Raw genomic sequence first — 20,433 nt, forward strand, 5'->3', positions numbered from 1 at the left:
GAAAATGTGCTTTTTCCAGGTTATAATTTCAACACCTTTGTCATTTTTTAATTTATTGACACCAAATCACCTCTAATGTGTCCTGGACATCCTCTCACAACTTTCACAGCTCTTTGTTTATAAAATGTCATAAAAATGTCATAAAAACCCCACTGAGACCATGATCAGGGGCCAGTCGCTATAAATGTTCTTTTTTTCAACTGTAGCTTTGTCTTTTTTAATTTATGATCAAGAAATCACCTCTAATGTGTCCTTGGATATCCTCTCACAACTTTCACAGAAAAAAGGCGAACGTTAAAAATGAAACTGTCTTCACCCCGGTATAAAAAATACATGATGCAGGATACCTCAGGTTGAACTTATCATTTCAGTGAGTGACTAAAAACAGCAGCTTGGAGATGGAGTTTTCTGTCTGCGTCTTTACTCTCACCAGCACACAAGGCGCTGCCCCCAAAGACACCAAGCGTTTCGGGAGGTATTAAGGTCAGTTAGTTTTGACATTTTTTTCCCATTACAGTTTAGTTTTAATTCGTTTTGGAGCCGGCATTCAAGTTTTTATTTAGTTTTAATTTTTGCTACAAGGCTTAGTTTTAGTTTAGTTTTTTCATACCTTATTAACCAGGTGCAGGATTCAAAAAGGTCAGAGTAAATATTTTGTAATACTGTTTATTTTCCAGTTCAACATAGTGCTCACTGCTCAGTCAATGCTGATACCGAAATGTTGGCTGCAGCCTTAAACACAAGAAAATAATATAAACTTAATATGAAAATATAAACATAAATTACATAAAAATAATAAAACATAAATTATATAAAACAATATAATATGAGCTTTAATATTTAGAAACTTGGACTTTGTAACAATAAAGTCTGACTCACATGAAATTAAACTATAACAGATGCTCTGATTCATTGCCTCACTACGTTTTGTCGCAGCACAGAGTACAGCCAGTCAGTGCAGTAAACAAGCACGTCCCAGTACGTCGCTGTGATGGTGCCGTATGGCGCTGACAACTGCCGAAAACTGTTGTAAAATTGGTTGAGAAAATGTGTTGGATTAATTTAAATCCCAAAGGCTATTAACATTGTCAAAAACTATAACTAAGGACATTTTGTCTATCATTTTAGTTAGTTTCAGTTAATTTTGTGAACACAAGATACAGTTTTAGTTTGCTTATCGTTTTTGTTTTCTTTTCTTGTTTTTATCAGTTTGGGTTAACTGCAATGTATTTTAAATTTTAGTTTTCCTTTTTAGTTTCGTTTTCGTTAACTATTATAACCTTGTGTCTGACAACAACAGCAACAGCCATACTTTACAGGAATATTTGACCCAAAGAATAATATGCCTTCATATTCTACTCCCTCATGCTAAGCAACACTCTGGAGCACTTTTTTGATGTCAGTTATTCGCAGTTCAAAAGCAGCCGGAGATCCAGGGGGGTTTTCGCTGTCAACAAACTTCCATCTAACAAGGGCCAATGGTGCCCGAAAGAAAAAAGTCCAGAAAAGTCCACAAATACGTGCCTATTTTCCTTCACACTGCTCGCCCGCTGTAATCCAAGTGTTCTGAGCGGGTAACGTCCATAATTAATTCGAAGCGAGGCCATTTAGCACATTTTTCGAGCCTAAACAGTGCACGCTCCCTGAACTATGGAAGCCGCGGCAGACCAAGCCAGACGCTTGCGCGCTTTCAGGGACTACTGTGCTAAATTGCAAGCGTAGAAGAAGAGGTTCCGCTGTTTACACTCTGCTGTGAGCCTGACGAGGACGAGGTGAGCGTTTCCCAAGTTAGAAAAACGTGATTAGTCGTTAGTCAAATTAAAAACATGGTTCGAGTGTGTGCCTATCCGAGGTGCTTCAATCGAATGAAGCGCAGGTACCTGAGGGCATCCCGTTCCGTGACTTTCCACAAGTTACCTGTCCAGGACCCTGAAAGGCTAAAACTGTGGGTAAAAGCTATTGGCAAGGATATCGAGACCGCCAACGTAGATTCGCTCAGGGTCTGTAGTGAACACTTTTCAAAGGATGATTTCAAAATGTGTAAAGGAAGACCTTTATTAAAGGCAACAGCTGTGCCGACCATGTCACAGGTGAGAACAGAGGTATGCACTTTATCGATCATTCATTTAGCTTACATGTTTTGTATCAAATAACTTTTTTTTTTTTTTTTTAAAACGTGATGTTAAAAGATGTTAAATGTCAAAAATACCTTAATTCTGACAGTAGTCCAGGAATTTTTACATAATTTTGGCCTGTTATCCCAGTCATTTCACTTTGTTATCATTCATTATTTTTTCTTCAGAACTGTACCACATTCTAACTACTTACTAACACCCGCTCCACAGTTCACAGTGACATCATTTTAAATGGAGACCTCAGAATTGGGGAGATTTTCAAGTGGGGAGTCTAAAACAAACAAAACAATAACAGTGAAATACTATACTAAATAATACTATATTTCACAGAGTTCATTTATTGGACAAAGAAACAGTCCACAGTAACAAAGTAAGGTCGTAATTCAAATTTAATAGCTGTATCCCGTCCCCTTCGCGCTGTCCCGGATGAACAGGAATTCATTTAACCACTCATTCTGGAAATTACACGAGCACTTTCTCTTCTTACTCATTTCTTCATCTGTTTCTGTTCTGTTTGCCGCGCTTGACTTCGAGCCGAGGTGTAACCGTTAATAATGTCCGGCCGGAAACGGCGCCCAGTCAGAAGAGAAGGATGGTGTAGCAATATTGTTGTCCGGGTGGAAATCGGGAGATTTCGGGAGGAGCACTGAAATTAAGAACTCTTCCGGGAAAAACTTCTTTTTTTTTTTTTTTTAAATTGAAACAATTCATTTTACAGAGTATTGAACAAACAGCTTTACAGTTATCCACGGAACATGTGTTCAACAAACAGAAAACAATAGAGTGTTAGATAAAGGTACACATATAACTAAGATATGAAGAAATTGAGAGACAAATTTGGTTAACACAATAATTAATCAAATTGAAGGAGTGGTCAGTCCAGACATAGAATCAGCTAAATATTTCAATTCATTGCGATAGAGATGAATGTTTGGAATGAACTTTAACACTCTGGCTTTGTGAATATGAAATTTTCCAAGAGTACAACAAAGTTTTACAGCATTGTCAATATGATGTGAATCAGATACAAAATGTAGAAACAGAACCATTTCTTCTGTAATATGTATCAATCTATTAAAACAGTGATTAATCAACATGGAGACTTCAACCCAAAATGTATGAGCATGAGGACAGTTGTAGAAAAGGTGTTGTAAAGATTCTTCTTCAATATTGCAAAAAGAGCATAATAAAGAGAAATTTTCTTTGAATTAACTCAAGAAAGTATTGCAGGGGTAAAATCTGTGCAATATTTTCATGTGACTTTCTTTCACTTTATTAGGAATGAGAAATTTATTAGGCTCTGATGACCAGATAATTTCTGCTGAAACATTTGGGAATGAGAGTCTCCATGTGGATGATGATTTGGGTTACAGACTTTGTTCTGAGGTCATTGTTCTTCTCATATGGCGATTGTTACACAGACGATCACAAAGGTTTTCTCCACCTTTAATAAGTTTAGGACCATTAATCAAAGCCCGTTAGCTCCGAAACAGTTTTAAGCTAGTACAGTGTGACCGAGCTAGCTGGATTGTATCCCACTGATAAATGCAGCAATATAGTCCGATAGAAAGCATTCAAAGTCATCAACAGTCACCTTTTTGTCAGGGGGAGTTCGTCTAGACGACTTGACAGCATGGGGGAGAGGAAATCCAAGTTTTGCACTAAAGGATAAAGAGCTTCGTGAAAGCGCGGCTTCACTAGACGCCATCTTGGCCGAAACCCCCGGCTCATTCCTTCAGCGGCGAGCGGTGGCTACACACGGTGCTACCGTTGAAGAGGAAATCATGGTTCGTGTATGCGTTTTTCCCAATTGCTCCAACAAAATGACAAGATGGACACCAATGAGTTTCCATAGGCTACCGTTTCACGATCTGGCCCTGCTGAAACTCTGGCTCGTTGTCCTGAAGTTAGATCCAAATAGTTCCGTGGAAGCGTTGAGGCGTGCGGACCATCGGGTTTGCAGCACTCACTTTGCTGTTGACGACTTTTTCCCTCAAAAGCCGAGGACGGAGAAAGAGGAGAATAAAAGGCAGCGGATTCATCTGATGAAGCATGCCGTCCCAAGGGTTGCAGCAGGCACAGCTGACACGAAGGAGGTAATGCATTTACGCTACCGAAGTTGTGTGATATTACGAGTTTAGTCACCCAAGAACTACACTAACCAACATGCAATATGGGTCAGGAGCATGGGGACAAAAAGGTACATCCCGGTAGATCTAGGCTGCGGTTGAAAAGTCCGCATTTTCCTAACCACTTTTCCTTGACCTCGATGGGAAACGTCATGAGGTCAAGAAAAGCTGTGTAGGAGAACTCAGAAGGATTTAGGAATAGACACCGCGGGACATAATCTCTGCAAAATCGCTCATTTCGGGTATATTCTTTCATCCATCGCCAGTGTTATCATAAAATCAGCTCGTCTACCGTCTTCAGGTGGGTCAGCTGACCCAGAGCTGATTGGTAAACAAACTTTAGATGACGTCATAGCCGCGCGACACAAAAGCCCAGCTGATTTCATCCATGCTGTTTCACACTCGGCTGCAAACATGGTCCGGCAGTGCGTATTCCCACTTTGTCCGAATAAAATGACAAGTTTTTCAAATTTAAGCTTCCACCGGCATCCTTTGGACTATCCGGCATTACTAAAAGTTTGGCTCGTTGCACTGAAAATGGATCCGAATACTGAAATAGAGGATTTGAAGCGGGCCAGTTACCGAGTCTGCGGTGCTCACTTCGCTCCTGAAGACTTTATTAGTACGAAGCCAAAGAAGAAGGGACAGGAACCACAGCGTCAGAACCTGAAGAGAAGTGCCGTCCCGATTGTTTCAGAGGGGGCAACAGACGCAGCGGAGGTTAATCTTTTTTTTTTTGTTAGGATAAAACCGATGGATGGCGATAGATGAAAAAAATATAGCCGAAATGAGCGATTTTGCAGAGATTAAAGCTCCCTTGCCGTGCCCCCCCGCTAAGTGCGGCTAAAATCAGCTGGATCTAAATAACTTCTGAAAGACTCCGAGCTGCACGATGTTTGTCTGAGTATATGAGCATGCACATCAAGGTTATTAAAGTTTTGGATTTGTCATTATAGTTTAGTTTTAGTTAGTTTTGACTGTTTTTTTTTCATTACAGTTTAGTTTTAATTAGTTTTAGAGTGGGCATTCAAGTTTTTATTTAGTTTTGATTTTTGCTACAAGGCTTAGTTTTAGTTTAGTTTCAGTTTTTTCTCACCTTATTAACCAGGTGCAGGATTTAAAAAGGTCAGAGTAAATATTTTGTAATACTGTTTATTTTCAAGTCCAACATAGTGCTCACTGCTCAGTTAATGCTGATACTGAACTGTTGGCTGCAGCCTTAAACACAGGAAAACAATATAAACTTAACATAAAAAAATATAAACATAGATTATGTTAAAACAATGTTAACATAAATTAAATAAAAATATCATAAACATAAATTATATAACAAATATAATATGAGCTTTAATAATTAGAAACTTGGACTCTGTAACAATATAGGCAGACTCAAATACAACTTAAGTCAGACTCACATGAAATTTAACTATTACCGACACTCTCTGATTCATTGCTCCATTACGTTTCGTCGCAGCACAGTGCACATTCAGTGCAGCAAACAAGTACGTCCCAGTACGTCGCTATGATGGTGCCGTACAACACTGACAACTGCTGAAAACTGTCGTTAAATTGGTTGGGGAAATGTGTGGGATTAATTTAAATCCTAAAGGCTATAAGTATTGTCAAAAACTATAACTAAGAACATTTTGACTTTAATCTTGGTTAGTTTCAGTTAGTTTTGTGAACACAAGATACAGTTGTAGTTTACTTATTGTTTTTGTTTTCTTTTCTAGTTTTTATTAGTTTGAGTTAACTGCATTGTATTTTAAATTTAAGTTTTCCTTTTTAGTTTCGTTTTAGCAGGAAGCAAAAAGCACATAATGTCAGCCTCTTATTGGCAATGTTTCATAATCAACAGTACATGGTGCTCGCCGTCCTTTTTCGGTCATGTTTTCCTCTTGGTACCTTCTTCTTCGGCCCTATTCGTTTGTGTTCGTAAAGGGTTGTCCGCGTTAAATATTGTTGCCGCAAGGAATTGTGGGACGGCATCGTCTCCTTTCCTTTCGGAAAGGATGGTCAGATGTACCCTATGCTAAAGGAGATTTGAAAGGAAGCATTGAATCTCCTTTCCTTTGTGTCTAGAGAAATCAAACAGCTCTTATCATGGCTGTTACCTAGATACTTCCGGGTCATTTCACGCTGTTAGGAACTTTCCTAAGTAAAAATGACTATTCGACTGCAGCCCTAGCCATGCAGGTAGCAGGAAACTTTAGTGAAAGTTTCGTGAATGCTGTCGATAAAACTAGCAACGTAAACCTACATACACGCCTCGTCTGCTGATTATAAGCCAAGCAAGACAACAAATTGTGCAAGTTGGGGAGATAAGGCTTGAAGTCAGTTTTTATCATGATCTGCCTCACAACACAGATTACATCCTAAATATGGAGAAGATCTTTGAAATTTGTGAATAATCAGCTCTAGAAACATTGTCTTATCTGTTTTTGTTATGATAATGTCTAACACATATGTTTTATTTGTTATTTAGGATGGTGCCAGTGGTGACGTGTTTTTACCGGTAACAGACTCTGTAAGCAAACCACGATCCAGTCCAGTCAAACGTCAGCACAGAGCAGATGAGTGGCCAAGTGGATCACTGACTCTAATTATCACCGGACCACCTCAGACAACAACATCACGGTCAGGAAAATCCTCATCTGGGAAATATATTGCTTTGGCTCCTACCTGGTCACGCCAATCTGTAAGCAAAGCAAAGATGACTTGTGTAAATATTAGCAGTCTATATTTCTTGTCACCCATTAACAAACTGACTGTATTTTTTGTGTGCAGAAACTGATGCCTTCGAAGCCAACCCCCACTGTGATTACTGCTCTCCCATATGCCTCTGCATCATCACCATTACTGCAAGTAAGTTCAGATGCTGTCCACAGATATCCCGTCCCCTTCGCGCTGTCCCGGATAAACGGGAATTCTCTTTTCCACTCGTTCTAGAATTTACACAAGTACTTTCTCTTTTTACTCATTTCTTCTTCTGTAGTGTTGTGCGAATCATGAACGAATCGTTCAATACCCGAGAATCACTTTACTGACTCGAGAAACATGATTCTTCGCCCCAAATGACTCATTTACTGACTCAGTACAAAGCTCACGGTAGCCCAGCCCCTCACTCACATGTATATGGATCACTAACTCACTCACAGTATGACTCAAAGCACACACAAGTCACTCGCCAGCTCGACCGTACGTAGCATTACTCGACTTTTAGCACATACAGGTCACTCACGCACCCCCTTCCTCCCTGTGAGTTACGAATCACTCAATAGCTTAAAGTGATACTCCGGGATGGAACAAGTTGGGTCCTATCACAAGGTTTAGGGCAGAAATAACCCCTACAGCAGTGTTTTTGTGCAGCAGAAGCCCAGAGCACACGCACCAAACACCTCCTCCCTGCTCCTCTGCCGGTTTCCTCTGCACTCAGATGGGGCCATATTTTACTTGACCAAAAACACAAATAAACAGACTCCCACTGAAAAAATCTGATATCGGTCTGCATTCACGCTTTATTTAGAGAATTTTCAGCGCGTTACTTTCACACAAAAACACCACTAAATAAGGCTCTAGTTCTCATTGTGTCATAAAACGGCGCTACCTCCGCTGCAGAGCCTCAGCTGGCTACAAGGCACTCGCCCCTTAGTGTATCAGTCAGCAGCAGCAGCAGTGTTTTTGTGTGAAAGTAACGTGCTGAAAATTCTCTAAATAAAGCGTGAATGCAGACCGATATCAGATTTTTTCGGTGGGAGTCCGTTTATTTGTGTTTTTGGTCAAGTAAAATATGGCCCCGTCTGAGTGCAGAGGAAACTGGCAGAGGAGCAGGGAGGGGGTGTTTGGTGTGAGCGCTCTGGGCTTCTGCTGCACAAAAACACTGCTGTAGGGGTAATTTCTGCCTTAAACCTTGTGATAGGACCCAACTTGTTCCATCCTGGAGAATCACTTTCATGCGTTGCACGGCTCGACTCACAGCACATAATCTCACTCACCCCCCGCCGGCGCAGACACTTGAATTTGCAAACTTTTCCAACTTGGAATGTCTTGCCATATCGCTGTCATCTCGCATTTTATTCTCCTGTTTATGCTGATCTCTCATTAAAACAGCACCGCTGCCACCTACAGTACTATTGTTTGTTTACAAGCCAGGCATTAGACAGAGATAGAGAAGCTTCGCCAGATCCCACCCTCTCTGTTGAAAAAAAAATCAATGGTCGTCACCTAATTGACGTTATGATGCCAAATTGCCAATGAGGAAACTATTATTTGTATACGGGGTGGTGCTAAAAGATGTTTACCGTATTTTTGTGACCCACTCGACCTTACAGTGAAAGGGAAAAATGCACAGTCGCAAAAGAAATGAATTTAAGCTATTTCCGTTTATTTTCATATTTGACAAGAGTCTTTATTTTACTTTAGATTTATTGTACATAGTTATTTTTCTAATGTTGCACTGTTTGACCTTTGTAATTTTTCTCAGTTATATTTATCTAATTTAATGTTATTTTATTTGTGGGTTAGAAAAATAAAAGTTTCTTTAATATATGATGATTTTTCGCTCTTTTTTTCACAGTGGAGTGTATTAATTGTCCTTTTCAGTCATTTCGCTGGTATGAATCTCTCTGAAATATAGATTTCTATGCACTTTCTGGGTAACTGACTCGAGTGACTCAAATGACTCAAAAACCCGATTCACTTTGGTGAGTGACTCATTTAAACTCGATTCAGTAAAAAGAATCGAGTTCCCCATCACTATTCTTCTGCTTCTTTTTCTTCGTCTATTCTGTTTGCCGCGCTTGACTTTGAGCCGAGGTGTAACTGTTATTAATGTCCGTCTGGAAACGGCGCCCAGCCAGAAGACACTGATGGTGTAGCAATATTGTTGTCCGGGTGGAAATCAGGAGAAATTCGTGAGAATTGTGGGCCCGGGGGATTTTCAGGAGGGGCACTGAAATTGGGGACTCTCCCAGGAAAATTGGAAGGGTTAGCAACCTTGCAATGTGTGGCGGGAGTGCATGACACCCCTGCCACACATGGTATTTCTCACGCTGAAAAAAAGTGTCCACAGGGAGACTTTAACATTGACTTGGCCTCGTGAACAATCATTACGATCCCTCTTTTCCTGGCATATAAACATTAGGGAAACTCTGAAGTGTCTGATGAGCTATGACGCATCATAGTTAGGACGCGCGCGCATTAGTAGGCTACATCTGATGCCGCTACGATCTTCTCCGTTGTCTACAGGCTCGATATCTTCCATTTAAAGTGTGGCTGTTACTGCTGTTGTCTGACAGTAATGTCACTTAACAGTTTAACCGATGGCCACGCGAATATCTGACCTAAATACCTCCTGAAACGCTCGGCGTCTTTGAGCGCGCACCCTGTGCTGGTGAGAGTAAAGACGCAGACAGAAAACTTCATCTCCGAGCTGCTGTTTTTAGTCACTCACTAAAATTATAAATTCAACCTGAGGTATCCTGCATCACGTATTGTTTATACCGGGGTGAAGACGGTTTCATTTCTAACGTTCACCTTTTTTCTGTGAAACTTGTGAGAGGATGTCCAGGACACATTAGAGGTGATTTTTTGTCCATGAATTAAAAAAAGACAAAGCTACTGAAATTCCAAGTTGAAAAAATCTCATTTTCACCGACCGGCCCCTGATTATGGTCTCAGTGTTTTTTTAATCTTTTTAAGGCAAAATTTTGTTGATGATGAAGATTAGCTGAGTTTCTTTTAATTGTTACGTGGTATTTATTGTTGTGATATGTTAAGGGCTGTCACATCCTAAAATAGCAGTGGATTGAGGCGAAAAGTTATGAAAATCCCCCATTCCTTTAACCATCACTCTAGTCTGCACTCAAAACTTGAGGGCCGTGAACAAAACCGTCAATGTCCAGAAAACTTCCACTGAAACGGAGAACAGTGCTGCTTCGTTGGCAGGCGGCACTAAAGAGGAAGAACCTTCCGGTGGGCCTGGACTCCAGGGTCTGCAGTGATCATTTTCTGAAGGAAAATTACATAGAGGAGAAGACTTTCAAGTTCCGTAAGGTAGTGGTCCATCGGACCAACAGACTAAAGCCTGAAGCTGCTCCGAGTGTTTTTAACTTCCCCACCATGAGCTCCACTGACAGGGCACGAAAATGCGCCAAGCAAGCAGAGGAAAGAAAGGTAAAGTTAAACACACACGCAATAGTTAAGGACTCGCCCTGATGAATAAATAAAACAACAGAAATAGGTTCTGTGTCCCCGAATCGAACCTTTTTGGAAGGAGGTGGGATCAATTATTTCAAGAACCCTTGGATTTACAATAGACACAACATTCATAGCTCTTTACCTTGGACTTATACCAGACGGACTGCATAAAATGACACCTATCTCCTCAAGACCTTGCTGGCATTAAGTAAAAAGGCCATCACCAAATTTTGGGTACAAAAGAAGAGCCTAACTGCTAGTACTTTTATTAATATTGTTGAACAGTTACATCTATTAGCACAAATGACTTTTTGATGACATGGAGAAAAACTATGGGAGAAATGGGATATCTATTCAGCCAGGGGGAAAAAAAGTTATTTGTGACTGCTTAACTTGGTACGCGTTGTGTGTATGACCTTTTTTGGAGGTACTTCCTTGTACTGGGTAACCCATGACCTCTTGTTCTGATTTTCTTTGTGTATAGATGTGTATGTTTGTATGTACACAAGTCAGTTGAAAAAATGCACAAGATAAAAAGTTTCAAAAAGAAAAAAAAATAGAAAAGAAATTGGCTCTGTGAGGTACTTCTTTTAAATGCTATTAGATTCCTTAAACGTCTCACCTGTTTGAACCAGTACATGCAGCAGTACATGCGATTCACCAGTAGGTGCAGTGGCGAGCTAATTGAGTGATAGAACTGCCTAAAAGTAAACAAAAGAAGAAGAAAAACGCTGTGGAAATCGAGAGTTGATGCAAAAGCATGCAACAAGGCACCAATTAAAACTTATTTCATGCTTCAAAAATCTTATTTAGAAACAAAGAACTATATTTTCAACTGGAGGATTGGGGTTTAGGTCCAAACATGGCGGCTACGGAAAGTGGCGAAGGACAGTTACGCTCGAGCACCAATCAAGTCCCTGGCGCGGTAATTTTCTGCACGTTGTACATTACTTATAACGTTATAATAAAAAGGCACTGACACATTTAGAGTGATTTCGCACTGGGGTGTCATTTAACGAGCATTGTGAGAAGTCATTGTGGTAAACTGGTAGTAAACAACAAAAGCTAACTAGCCTTAGCAGGCTAAGAGTCTGATAGTGTGTGCAGATGTGTGAGCATGCTAGCCTTAGCTTAGCCAGTGGTGAGATGGGTGTTTACAAGTCTGTTCACTAGTCTACATGTCATCACAACATACCTGTGCGAATAGAGACGATGTTAATGGGAGGTGACAAACCTTACACTTCCGAAATTATTGTCGTGCTGGTTTTGTTTACATTGCTCTTGCAGCTTGTGTGAAATTAGCAACAAGCTTGGTTCCCATATCGTTAGATTGCACTAAAACAGAACATGTCTCTTACTTGACTGTGTGTGCACAATGCTATCTTTATAAAATACTTTTATCGTTATTATCATACTTAAGATGTCAGACGTGTGCATGCACGTGGGCTTTCTTTAACCAGCAGTTGGTAGTTATTCAGTGTGTAGCCATTTAGCACCAGAAGTAGCTATTAGCCCATTTACATGTGAGTGTACTCCTAGAACCATTGCTCAACAGCATCAAATGTTTTTGTTGCAAAATACCATCAAAACAATAATAGAACATTTTATCAATAAAGGATAAAAGAGCATTCTTGGCCGTTTTGAACAAGATCAAGTGATATGAGAGTTCATAAATGAGAACAAACAGTTTACTAGCCTCATGTCAGCTTCTGTGAAAGTAATTAACATCCTGTTGTGTAATCCATCATCCACAGAAATAATTTTGAGTGTGCAATGAATGACCATGTATGGTTCAATGCACTTTTAGAAATTGAAAAGTATGTAAGAATGATCTGCCTTTGACTTTAACGTAGAGAAAATACACCTGCCTGCTCAGCGCATGAGGGTAAAAACTGTGTTCTGGCTGTCCCTGAAGGTTAATTGTCTCCTATATTACTCAGGTCCCAGAGGTCCCAGACACGAAGCCCATGGAAGCTGTTTCAGAGTCGGGGACATCAATGAGCAGTGGGGACCCTGAGCTGATTCAAAGAGCTTCACATAGACTTCCTGGTGATGAAAAAAAACTGACTAAGGAAGAAATCAAACATGAAGACACCGAGGCTGGATCTAAAGCCCTGTCATCTTCATCTGCAGAAGATACCGTCGCTAAAGTCTTGGTTCAGGGTGTTAAACCTGAAAGCTTGCCTGACTCTGAAAAAAAAGCTGCTGTGGTAAAAACTGAGGAAGAGTTTGAATTGAAGGATGAGAAAGAAGGAGTAAAAGAGGAAAACTTGGAGGAAAGTCCTGCCAGAGCTGATACCAGCAAGGAACTGAATGCAGAAAATTGGAAAGTACTAGCAGAAAAAGATAAAGCAAATGAAGATATGGACACACAGGAGGATGAGCGGCCTCATAGCAGCAGTCTGAGGGTTTCTACTGTTGACGACCTGGATGAGATGATGGACATTGGTACTGTGGATCAGGTGGAACAAGAAGCTCAGATGAAGGAGGAGGAAGGAAATAATCTGGACAGCGTTAGCCGAGCAGGTAAGCGTAAGGAATGTTATTATTTTTTTCTTTGTATGAGATGAAAGTGCTGCATAATTAAAAGTGAGTTAAAGCAAAGCGGAGATAAAAAAAAATATCTTAAGTCACCTTAATCCTACATTTCCGGTTAAAGAACAAGTTTTTTGTGCTGATACAGAAACAAATTGTCATCTCACCGCTTAGAGTGTTTCTTGATTCCCTCACAGCCTCACTAGAAGATGATAACAACTCAGAAGAGGAAGAGACTGATGTGAAACCAACTGTGGAACAAGTGGAGGATGTGAAAGCAGCTATTGAATCGATGCAGTCTACCTCGTCTCCGTCATCAGTGGCCACAGCCAGTACAGGTATGCCCCTCTCAGAAAAACTCTGCTTGGTGTTTTATATCACCTTACAGCTTTGTTTAATTGTTAACCACATCTTGTTTTTGTAGGACGAGACAGCTCATCACCAGCGACTGTAATGAACGGAATGAAAGTAGTGAAGATATCGACACAGAATTCAGAGAGTGTGAGTAGACGTGATGAAATCTGCTCAAATCTGTGATTGAAAACAGAGTTACGGTTCAATTTTACTCTTATCGTTATCCTGTTACCATAACTTCGACATATTTCATCTTTTTTTTGTTTCTTGTTGTAGGAACAGAGTTGTTCCACTCAGCCGACTCAAACGTCCCCTTCGCCCCCTCTGGTCAAAGTGAAGGATGAGCCTGTAGATGAAGAGTACGAACAAGCTCAGATTTCCTCCACGTCCACAGCTAGTGTGAAGGATGAGCCCAACACAGCAAAGGTAGGAAGCACAGATCTTAAACAAGGAACATGCAACTGTTTCGTCAGCTGTTTGGCGGATTTGTATCTTGCTCTCAGGTCTCTCAGAGCTACAAAACAGCATGCAGCCCTACCTATTGTGTTTGGCATGATCCCAACAATGCAAAAAAGAGTCAAACTCTGTTGATCGTTTTACTTCCTGTAAAGAAAAAAACACACAGTCATCCTTGTGTACAGATATCAACTGCTTTTTCACAGAAAATCTGAGCATCTTATTTTCAAAAACAGCTGTTACAAGAAACAAAGTGCTTTAAAATAAAAATTAGAGCAGCAGTTTATCATAATTGTGTTTTCAAACATATAATTTGACAAATGGGATCAAGAAAAATACAAAAACACACCCTTCATAGTGCACAAAATAAGCTCTCTGTTTTATGAAAGCTGCAGTTTTATGCAGACTCTCAACTTTCTTTTCTGTTTGAAGCTAATAGGTGCGGCTTTGTTAGCTTTTCTGTTTTTGTGTTAACCAGTGCTTTACTGGGAGGTTACTACAGCCGAGGTCTTGTGGACCTTATCCACCAATGTGCTTCATTCCTGGCATATTTTACATCTACGACAAGGTGATGTAAAATACACTAAGCGGCGAGCGCCTCGTAGCCAGCTGTGGCTCTGCAGCGGAGGTAGCGCCGTTTTACGACACGATGAGAACTAGAGCCTTATGTAGCGGTGTTTTTGTGAGAAAGTAACGCGCTGAAATTCTCTAAATAAAGCGTGAATGCAGACCGATATCAGATTTTTTCAGTGGGAGTCCGTTTATTTGTGTTTTTGGTCAAGTAAAATATGGCCCCGTCTGAGTGCAGAGGAAACCGGTAGACGAGCAGGGAGGGGGTGTTTGGTGCGTGTGCAAAAACACTGCTGTAGGGGTAATTTCTGCCCTAAACCTTGTGATAGGACCCAACTTGGTTCATCCCGGAGTATCACTTTAAGCCCTTACATACTGTTTCTAGTCAAATATGACCCAGTATATCTGGAAATCTACCAGTGTCAAGGTCAAGGAAAATTGTGGTTTTAGGGTGCCTTGAAAATGTGCAGGCCAAGTTTGTCACCACTGTCCCACAAAAATACTCACAGTTCAAGGGGGGACCCAGACCCTGTCACAGGAAACCATGCTGTGAAGGTAGCAGTGTGAATGTTGTAAAACTAAAGAGTCTCTTGAAAAAAGATTGTGGTGGATTTGGTTCATGGGGCCTCCTGATGTAATCCATTCATATTCAAAAATGGTTTGATGTGAATTTCTGTTTCTTCACTGTTCTCACTCCAGAATAACTGGATTTCCACTCACCTATTTGCTGCTTTTGACAGGAGGACTTGATGATTGATTCAGTGTACACGGTCCCCCCACCTGCAGAAACTCAGACCCTGCCCGTCATCAACCCGCCGTCTGCTCTCATGCACTGCTCCAACTGTAAAAAGCCCCTGACCAAGGGACAGACAGCTTTCCAGAAGAAGGGCAATCCTTCGCTCTTCTGCTCCACCGCCTGCCTCACCACGTCTCTACCCACCAGCCGAGCGAACACCAAGGTCTGCCACAACTGCCAGAAGTGAGTAAGACAGAAAAAACATTCACTGTACACTTATAGATAAACTGTTTAAGTCTGAAACCTGACTGTCATGTCTCTTGTGTGTCAGGTTGATAGTTCGACCACAGGACGTTATTTTGGCTCCAGATACAAAAGGAGCCATGAAGGAGTTTTGCAGCCAGAGCTGCCTGACCGCTTTCAACTTCAAGAAAACCCCGACGAACTTCAGGATCTTCCCCAACAACAGAGAGACGACACCAACAGCAGCACAACAGTCTCTCTGCAGCATGTGTACCAGATTCTGTGTCGTAAGTCAGACCGTGCAGCATGCAACGTCTGATTTTGATCAGCTTTGGCTTGAAATAATTGATGATTTTATCTGAAACATTACGGCACATGATGGGGAGAAGGACAGTAGTGTGTCTTCAGATTTAATCTTCATAAATGTTATTTACTTCTTGCATATGTAGCTGTAGCTGAAGGTTAAGAATCTATAACATCTTTATGACACCATTTACAGTTTTCTTAGTTGTTTTAGCTTTGTAATACTAATCCAAAATTTTAAAAAAGACAAGAAACTGTGCCACCTGCAGATCCTGCAAAATAATCTTTAAATTTCAGTTTTAAAAATACTTAAAATCACTAAAATTTGCATGATCTTTGAGTACTTTAATTCCTGGTTGAACAATACCAGAGTCATAGCAGAAAGTTTGTCTTGGAACAGTCGTGTTTGTGATGTTTTTTGAGCTTAAACTGCGAGGAAATATCAAGATCTTTGAAATTAAATTCCCCACTTTTCTGTGATTTCCTCCTGCAGAGCAAACACGAGGTGATCCTGAGTGGGTCCCTCCATAAGATCTGCAGCGACGCCTGCTTCAACCGCTTCCGTACAGTCAACAACCTCTCCATGGCCGGCTGTGCAAACTGTGGCTCGTACTGCCACAACAAACCGATCATGCTGAAGCTGGAGGACGCCAACAAGACTTTGTGCAATCAAGAGTGTCTCGCAAAGTACAAAGAGGTGGGAAAATTTCACGTCTGTCAGATGTGAATAAAATAAACAAGATGTAAATAAACAAGAAGAGATCCTCGTAACTGGTTGTGTTTTTTTGTCTTCTAACAGAAAACAAAGATAACCCAGCCGTGCACGATGTGTCGAATGACCCGTCTGATATCTGAGATGGTCGACAACAAAAACAAAGACGACTCTGTGAACCTCTTCTGCAGCAGCAGCTGTGTGATGGCGTATAAAGTCCAGACTGTCAGTGCATCAGGTACAGCGAGCTCTCACTGTTGGATAAGAGTTTTACCTTTTTTCAGCATGTGCGAGTAAAAATTTCACGTGGTCGTGTTTGTGCGAGTTTATATGTCTTCATACTTCCTCTATCACAGACACTGTACAAGACATTGTGGTTTGAATTCTCCCTCTCTTTCTCTGGCTCAGTCAGTCTCCTCCACCTGAACTCTCTCCTGTTTTGAAGACAGAGCGCCGTCGTGTAAACAACAAGCGTTTCACTATTTAAGAGTCAGCCTCCTCACTATAAGACTCACGCTGCTCTAAACTCTGCTTATTGAAGAGGTTGCTGCGTTAGAGTGTGTCGGAGCTTATGTTAGATGGAGAGATCAGGGCGAACCACAGGCTGAATCAACTTTTTAACCAGTGCAAGAGTTTAACTCATGACTTGTCGTGTCAACACCTAAAAAAAAAACACAAAATGAAAAAAAGAAAACAGCTAAAGCTCTGATAAACTCGTCCTCAATAAGTGCAGCACAGTTAAGCTGCGTTTCCACTAAGCAGACCAGTTCGGTTCGTCTTAGTTCGGCGCGCTTTTTGTGGCGTTTCCACTGACTCATTCCGGGACAGATCCCGAAAAACCGAGACGAGCCGACCTACTTTTTTGGGACCCTTTCGTATGGGTGCCAGACTGAACCGATCCGCTCTCAGAAGGTGGAGCAACACACTGCAGACCGTTGATTGGTCGAAAGAATCGTCACTTACCCCGACAGCGGCTGCATTTCTCCTGGCGGCACACAGACTTCTCTGAAACAAAGCTTGATTGTTCTTTGTATCAAAGAGCTACATGCTAATCACAGAGAGGACGAAATGCTGCATGTCTTTCATCGTTGCTCTTTGTTTACTGTGTCACGTTTTTCTTCTTTGTTGGATTTATTAGTGGGGTAAACTGTGTTGTGCTGCTACAGCGTCACGCTATTGTTTAACAGCTGCGGCTTGCGGCATCTGGCTTACGCGCCGCCTACCACGAGAGGGCACAGTTTGCTGCGGAAACGCAAACGGGATCAGGCCTAACCATCCCAAACCGTACTGAACCGACCCGGACTGCTTGGTGGAAACGCAGCTTTACTCTCTCTCTGTCTCTGAGGTCTCCTGCAGCATCTTTGGATCAAACCAACTAAGAGAGACAGGGGTGACTGGTTTTTGAGTTTTCGATGTAACGCCCAAGTACACACTGCAAAAACTGAAATCTTATCAAGTGTTTTTGTCTTATTTCCAGTAGAAAATTCCTTTTTTGATTCAATATGAGCCAAATTCACATGACCAATCCAGAAAAATGTCTTGTTTAAAGTTATTTAAGGACAAAAATGAGGTCTGAATTGCTCGTAACCAGTAAAAAAATCTGCCAATGGAACAAGGGAAAAGTTACTTGTATTAAGACATTGTTCTAGTCTCAAGGAAATTTTCAAGCAATTTTTTCTTGTTCCATTGGCAGATTTTTTTTTACTGGTTACAAGTGATTCAAACCTCATTTTTGTACTCTGATAACTTGAAACAAGACATTTTTCTGGATTGATAAGTTGAAAGTGGCTCATATCGACCATTTTTACTTAAAAATAAAGACAAAAACACTTGATAAGAATTCAGTTTTTGCACTGCAGGACTTGATTTGACTTTAAAAAATATTAAAGCTCACAGGAGCAAACTTAAAGTTGGGGGACAATCAGGAGAAATCAAAAGCTAGAAGAACAGCTGGAGAAAGGATTAAAAAAAAGGGAAACTCCCTCCATATTCAGGAGTGTTTGCAGCCTGCCATCACTCGGGATTAGTAAAATTAATGAGTTCAGACTGACAAAGACCAAAACGAAAGACATTTTCTCTACCATTGCAGGTTATTTTAGTAGGTTTTTTAAAGTCACTTAAGAATTTTAGTTAATGTTTTATGTAAAGCCTTGTTTTTATTTTTTTATTCTTTATTTCAACAAAAATGTTTTTGTTAACTTTCATAACCCTGACATATAAACACATGCATGTCTATTTTTATTCTTTGAAGCATTTTTGTTGTCTTCCTTTGGAGTTACATAAATGAAATGACCTGTTTTTTTATCCAGAGCTTGTCTCATTTTCCTCAGGTTCTCGGTTGAATTGTGATAACTGTGGGAAAAACACGGTACCAGCCTACCACCTGGCCATGTCGGACACCTCCATCAGGAACTTCTGCACTCTTCCCTGCGTCATGGCGTTTCAGGTACAGACAGTTTTCTGCAGTAACACAAACAAAGCACACTTTCTTCACCTTTTTAAACTCACATACTTTTTTATTTTCTTCATGTTTCTGCCGTCACAGGAAAAGTTCAAGAAGTCCCAGAAACAGGTGAATGTTTTCACCAAGCTGCCGATCGGATCCGCACACATCCAGGCCCCTGAACCTCCACAACCTCAGGAAGACGTCTCGAGAGTGAAACAGATTCTGAGCTGTAATCACTGCAACCGCATGATAAACTTCAAACCTGAACTCATCCAGATCAAGGTAACCTGGCTGAGTTTGGTCCTAAGACAAGGAGCTTTATTTAAGCCCTGTTTCCACCAAGCAGTCCGGGTCGGTTCGTCTCGGTACGGTGTGCTTTTAGCGGCGTTTCCACTGACATGTCCTGGGACGGATCCCTAAAAAACGAGACGAGCCGTCCCACTTTTTTGGGACCCTTTCGTATGGGTGCCAGACTGAACCGATACGCTCTCGGGAGGTGGAGCAACACACTGCAGACGGTTGATTGGTCGAAAGAATCGTCACTCACCCCGACAGCGGCTGCATTTCTCCTGGCGGCTCACAGACTTCTCTGAAACAAAGCTTGATTGTTCTTTGTATCAAAGAGCTACATGCCAATCACAGAGAGGACGAAATGCTGCATGTCTTCCATCTATGCTCTTTGTTTACTGTGTCGGGTTTTCTTCTTTGTTGGATTTGATAGCAGGGTAAGCCGCTATGGCGTCGCGCTATTGTTTACCAGCTGTGGCTTCCGGCATCCAGCTTATACGCCGCCCACCACGAGAGGGCACAGTTTGCTGTGGAAACACAAACGAGATGAGACTTTACTGTCCCAAACCGTCCCAAACCGTACTGCTTGGTGGAAACGCAGCTTTAGAGCCACAATGTATTAATTTTCATCAGGCATCTTAACGAGTGACTCTTGCTTCTTTTGAAGAAATATCTGGGGCTAAAAATGTTATTTGTGGTTTGAAAAAGTCTGGGTTTAAAAAACAATCAAGATAAAAATCCTGATCCTGTCGTAAAAAATCCCTGACATATTTTCCTAATATCGGCCCCTAATGGAGAACATATGTTTATGCAGCACGTTACACTGCAGAAAATGATCACTTATCATCCGGTATCAAGAGATAATTGAGGGACACTGAGACTCTTCTTCGTTTGCAGGATAAACTCGTGTTCGTCTGCAGCGTGGATTGTTCTCATGAGTTCAAGAAAGCTAACTTTGTGACCGGCTTCTGTGAATACTGTAAAATTGAAAAGATCACCAGAGATGCAAAGAAAATCAACTCTAAAATCTGCTTCTTCTGCAGCGACGGTATGATTATCAATTCATCTTTATTATCATCTCTATTTTTGTTGTTGATTCGCTTTTTACATTATTTTTTTAAGCCACTGATTTCACGTTTCTTACAGGCTGTAAGCTCCTCTTCAGACACGACCTGGCCAAAGCGTGGGGGAAACACTGCGGCTCCTGCGTCTACTGCCACTCCATGTCCAAGAAGCTGGTGACGGCTCAGTACGGCGGCTCGACGGAGGAGTTCTGCTCAGAGGAATGCCGGTCTAAATACACGATGCTCTTTTGTCATGTAAGTAAA

The 20,433-nt window shown here is 41.1% G+C and overlaps 1 protein-coding gene across 7 annotated transcripts in view; it reads left to right on the top strand.

The window, feature by feature from the left end:
- The first annotated feature begins 1,740 nt into the window (after nucleotides 1–1,740).
- zmym4.1 (zinc finger MYM-type containing 4, tandem duplicate 1) overlaps nucleotides 1,741–20,433 on the top strand; it is a 28,566-nt gene continuing 9,873 nt past the window's right edge. For 2 of the 7 annotated variants that reach the window (XM_074686262.1, XM_074686265.1), the window contains exons 1-15: nucleotides 3,799–4,231; nucleotides 6,750–6,962; nucleotides 7,052–7,129; nucleotides 12,403–12,988; nucleotides 13,195–13,335; nucleotides 13,422–13,498; nucleotides 13,628–13,777; nucleotides 15,118–15,356; nucleotides 15,445–15,643; nucleotides 16,153–16,356; nucleotides 16,459–16,609; nucleotides 18,702–18,817; nucleotides 18,917–19,099; nucleotides 20,003–20,153; nucleotides 20,252–20,424. In XM_074686262.1, the coding sequence (XP_074542363.1) occupies nucleotides 3,920–4,231; nucleotides 6,750–6,962; nucleotides 7,052–7,129; nucleotides 12,403–12,988; nucleotides 13,195–13,335; nucleotides 13,422–13,498; nucleotides 13,628–13,777; nucleotides 15,118–15,356; nucleotides 15,445–15,643; nucleotides 16,153–16,356; nucleotides 16,459–16,609; nucleotides 18,702–18,817; nucleotides 18,917–19,099; nucleotides 20,003–20,153; nucleotides 20,252–20,424 (2,973 nt within the window). In that variant the 5' untranslated portion in view covers nucleotides 3,799–3,919. Of the gene's footprint in view, nucleotides 1,773–1,800; nucleotides 2,091–3,798; nucleotides 4,232–4,654; nucleotides 4,985–5,021; nucleotides 5,169–6,749; nucleotides 6,963–7,051; nucleotides 7,130–11,150; nucleotides 11,388–12,402; nucleotides 12,989–13,194; nucleotides 13,336–13,421; nucleotides 13,499–13,627; nucleotides 13,778–15,117; nucleotides 15,357–15,444; nucleotides 15,644–16,152; nucleotides 16,357–16,458; nucleotides 16,610–18,701; nucleotides 18,818–18,916; nucleotides 19,100–20,002; nucleotides 20,154–20,251; nucleotides 20,425–20,433 lie in introns of those variants that run through there. The other 5 variants (XM_074686264.1, XM_074686267.1, XM_074686269.1 and 2 more) reach the window with 5 other exon arrangements.

The sequence above is a fragment of the Halichoeres trimaculatus genome, unplaced genomic scaffold (genome assembly GCF_033239565.1).
Source record: "Halichoeres trimaculatus isolate MK-OKI-2021-1 unplaced genomic scaffold, fHalTri1.1 fHalTri1_scaffold_14, whole genome shotgun sequence".
In the NCBI taxonomy this organism is placed as follows: Eukaryota; Metazoa; Chordata; class Actinopteri; order Labriformes; family Labridae; genus Halichoeres; species Halichoeres trimaculatus.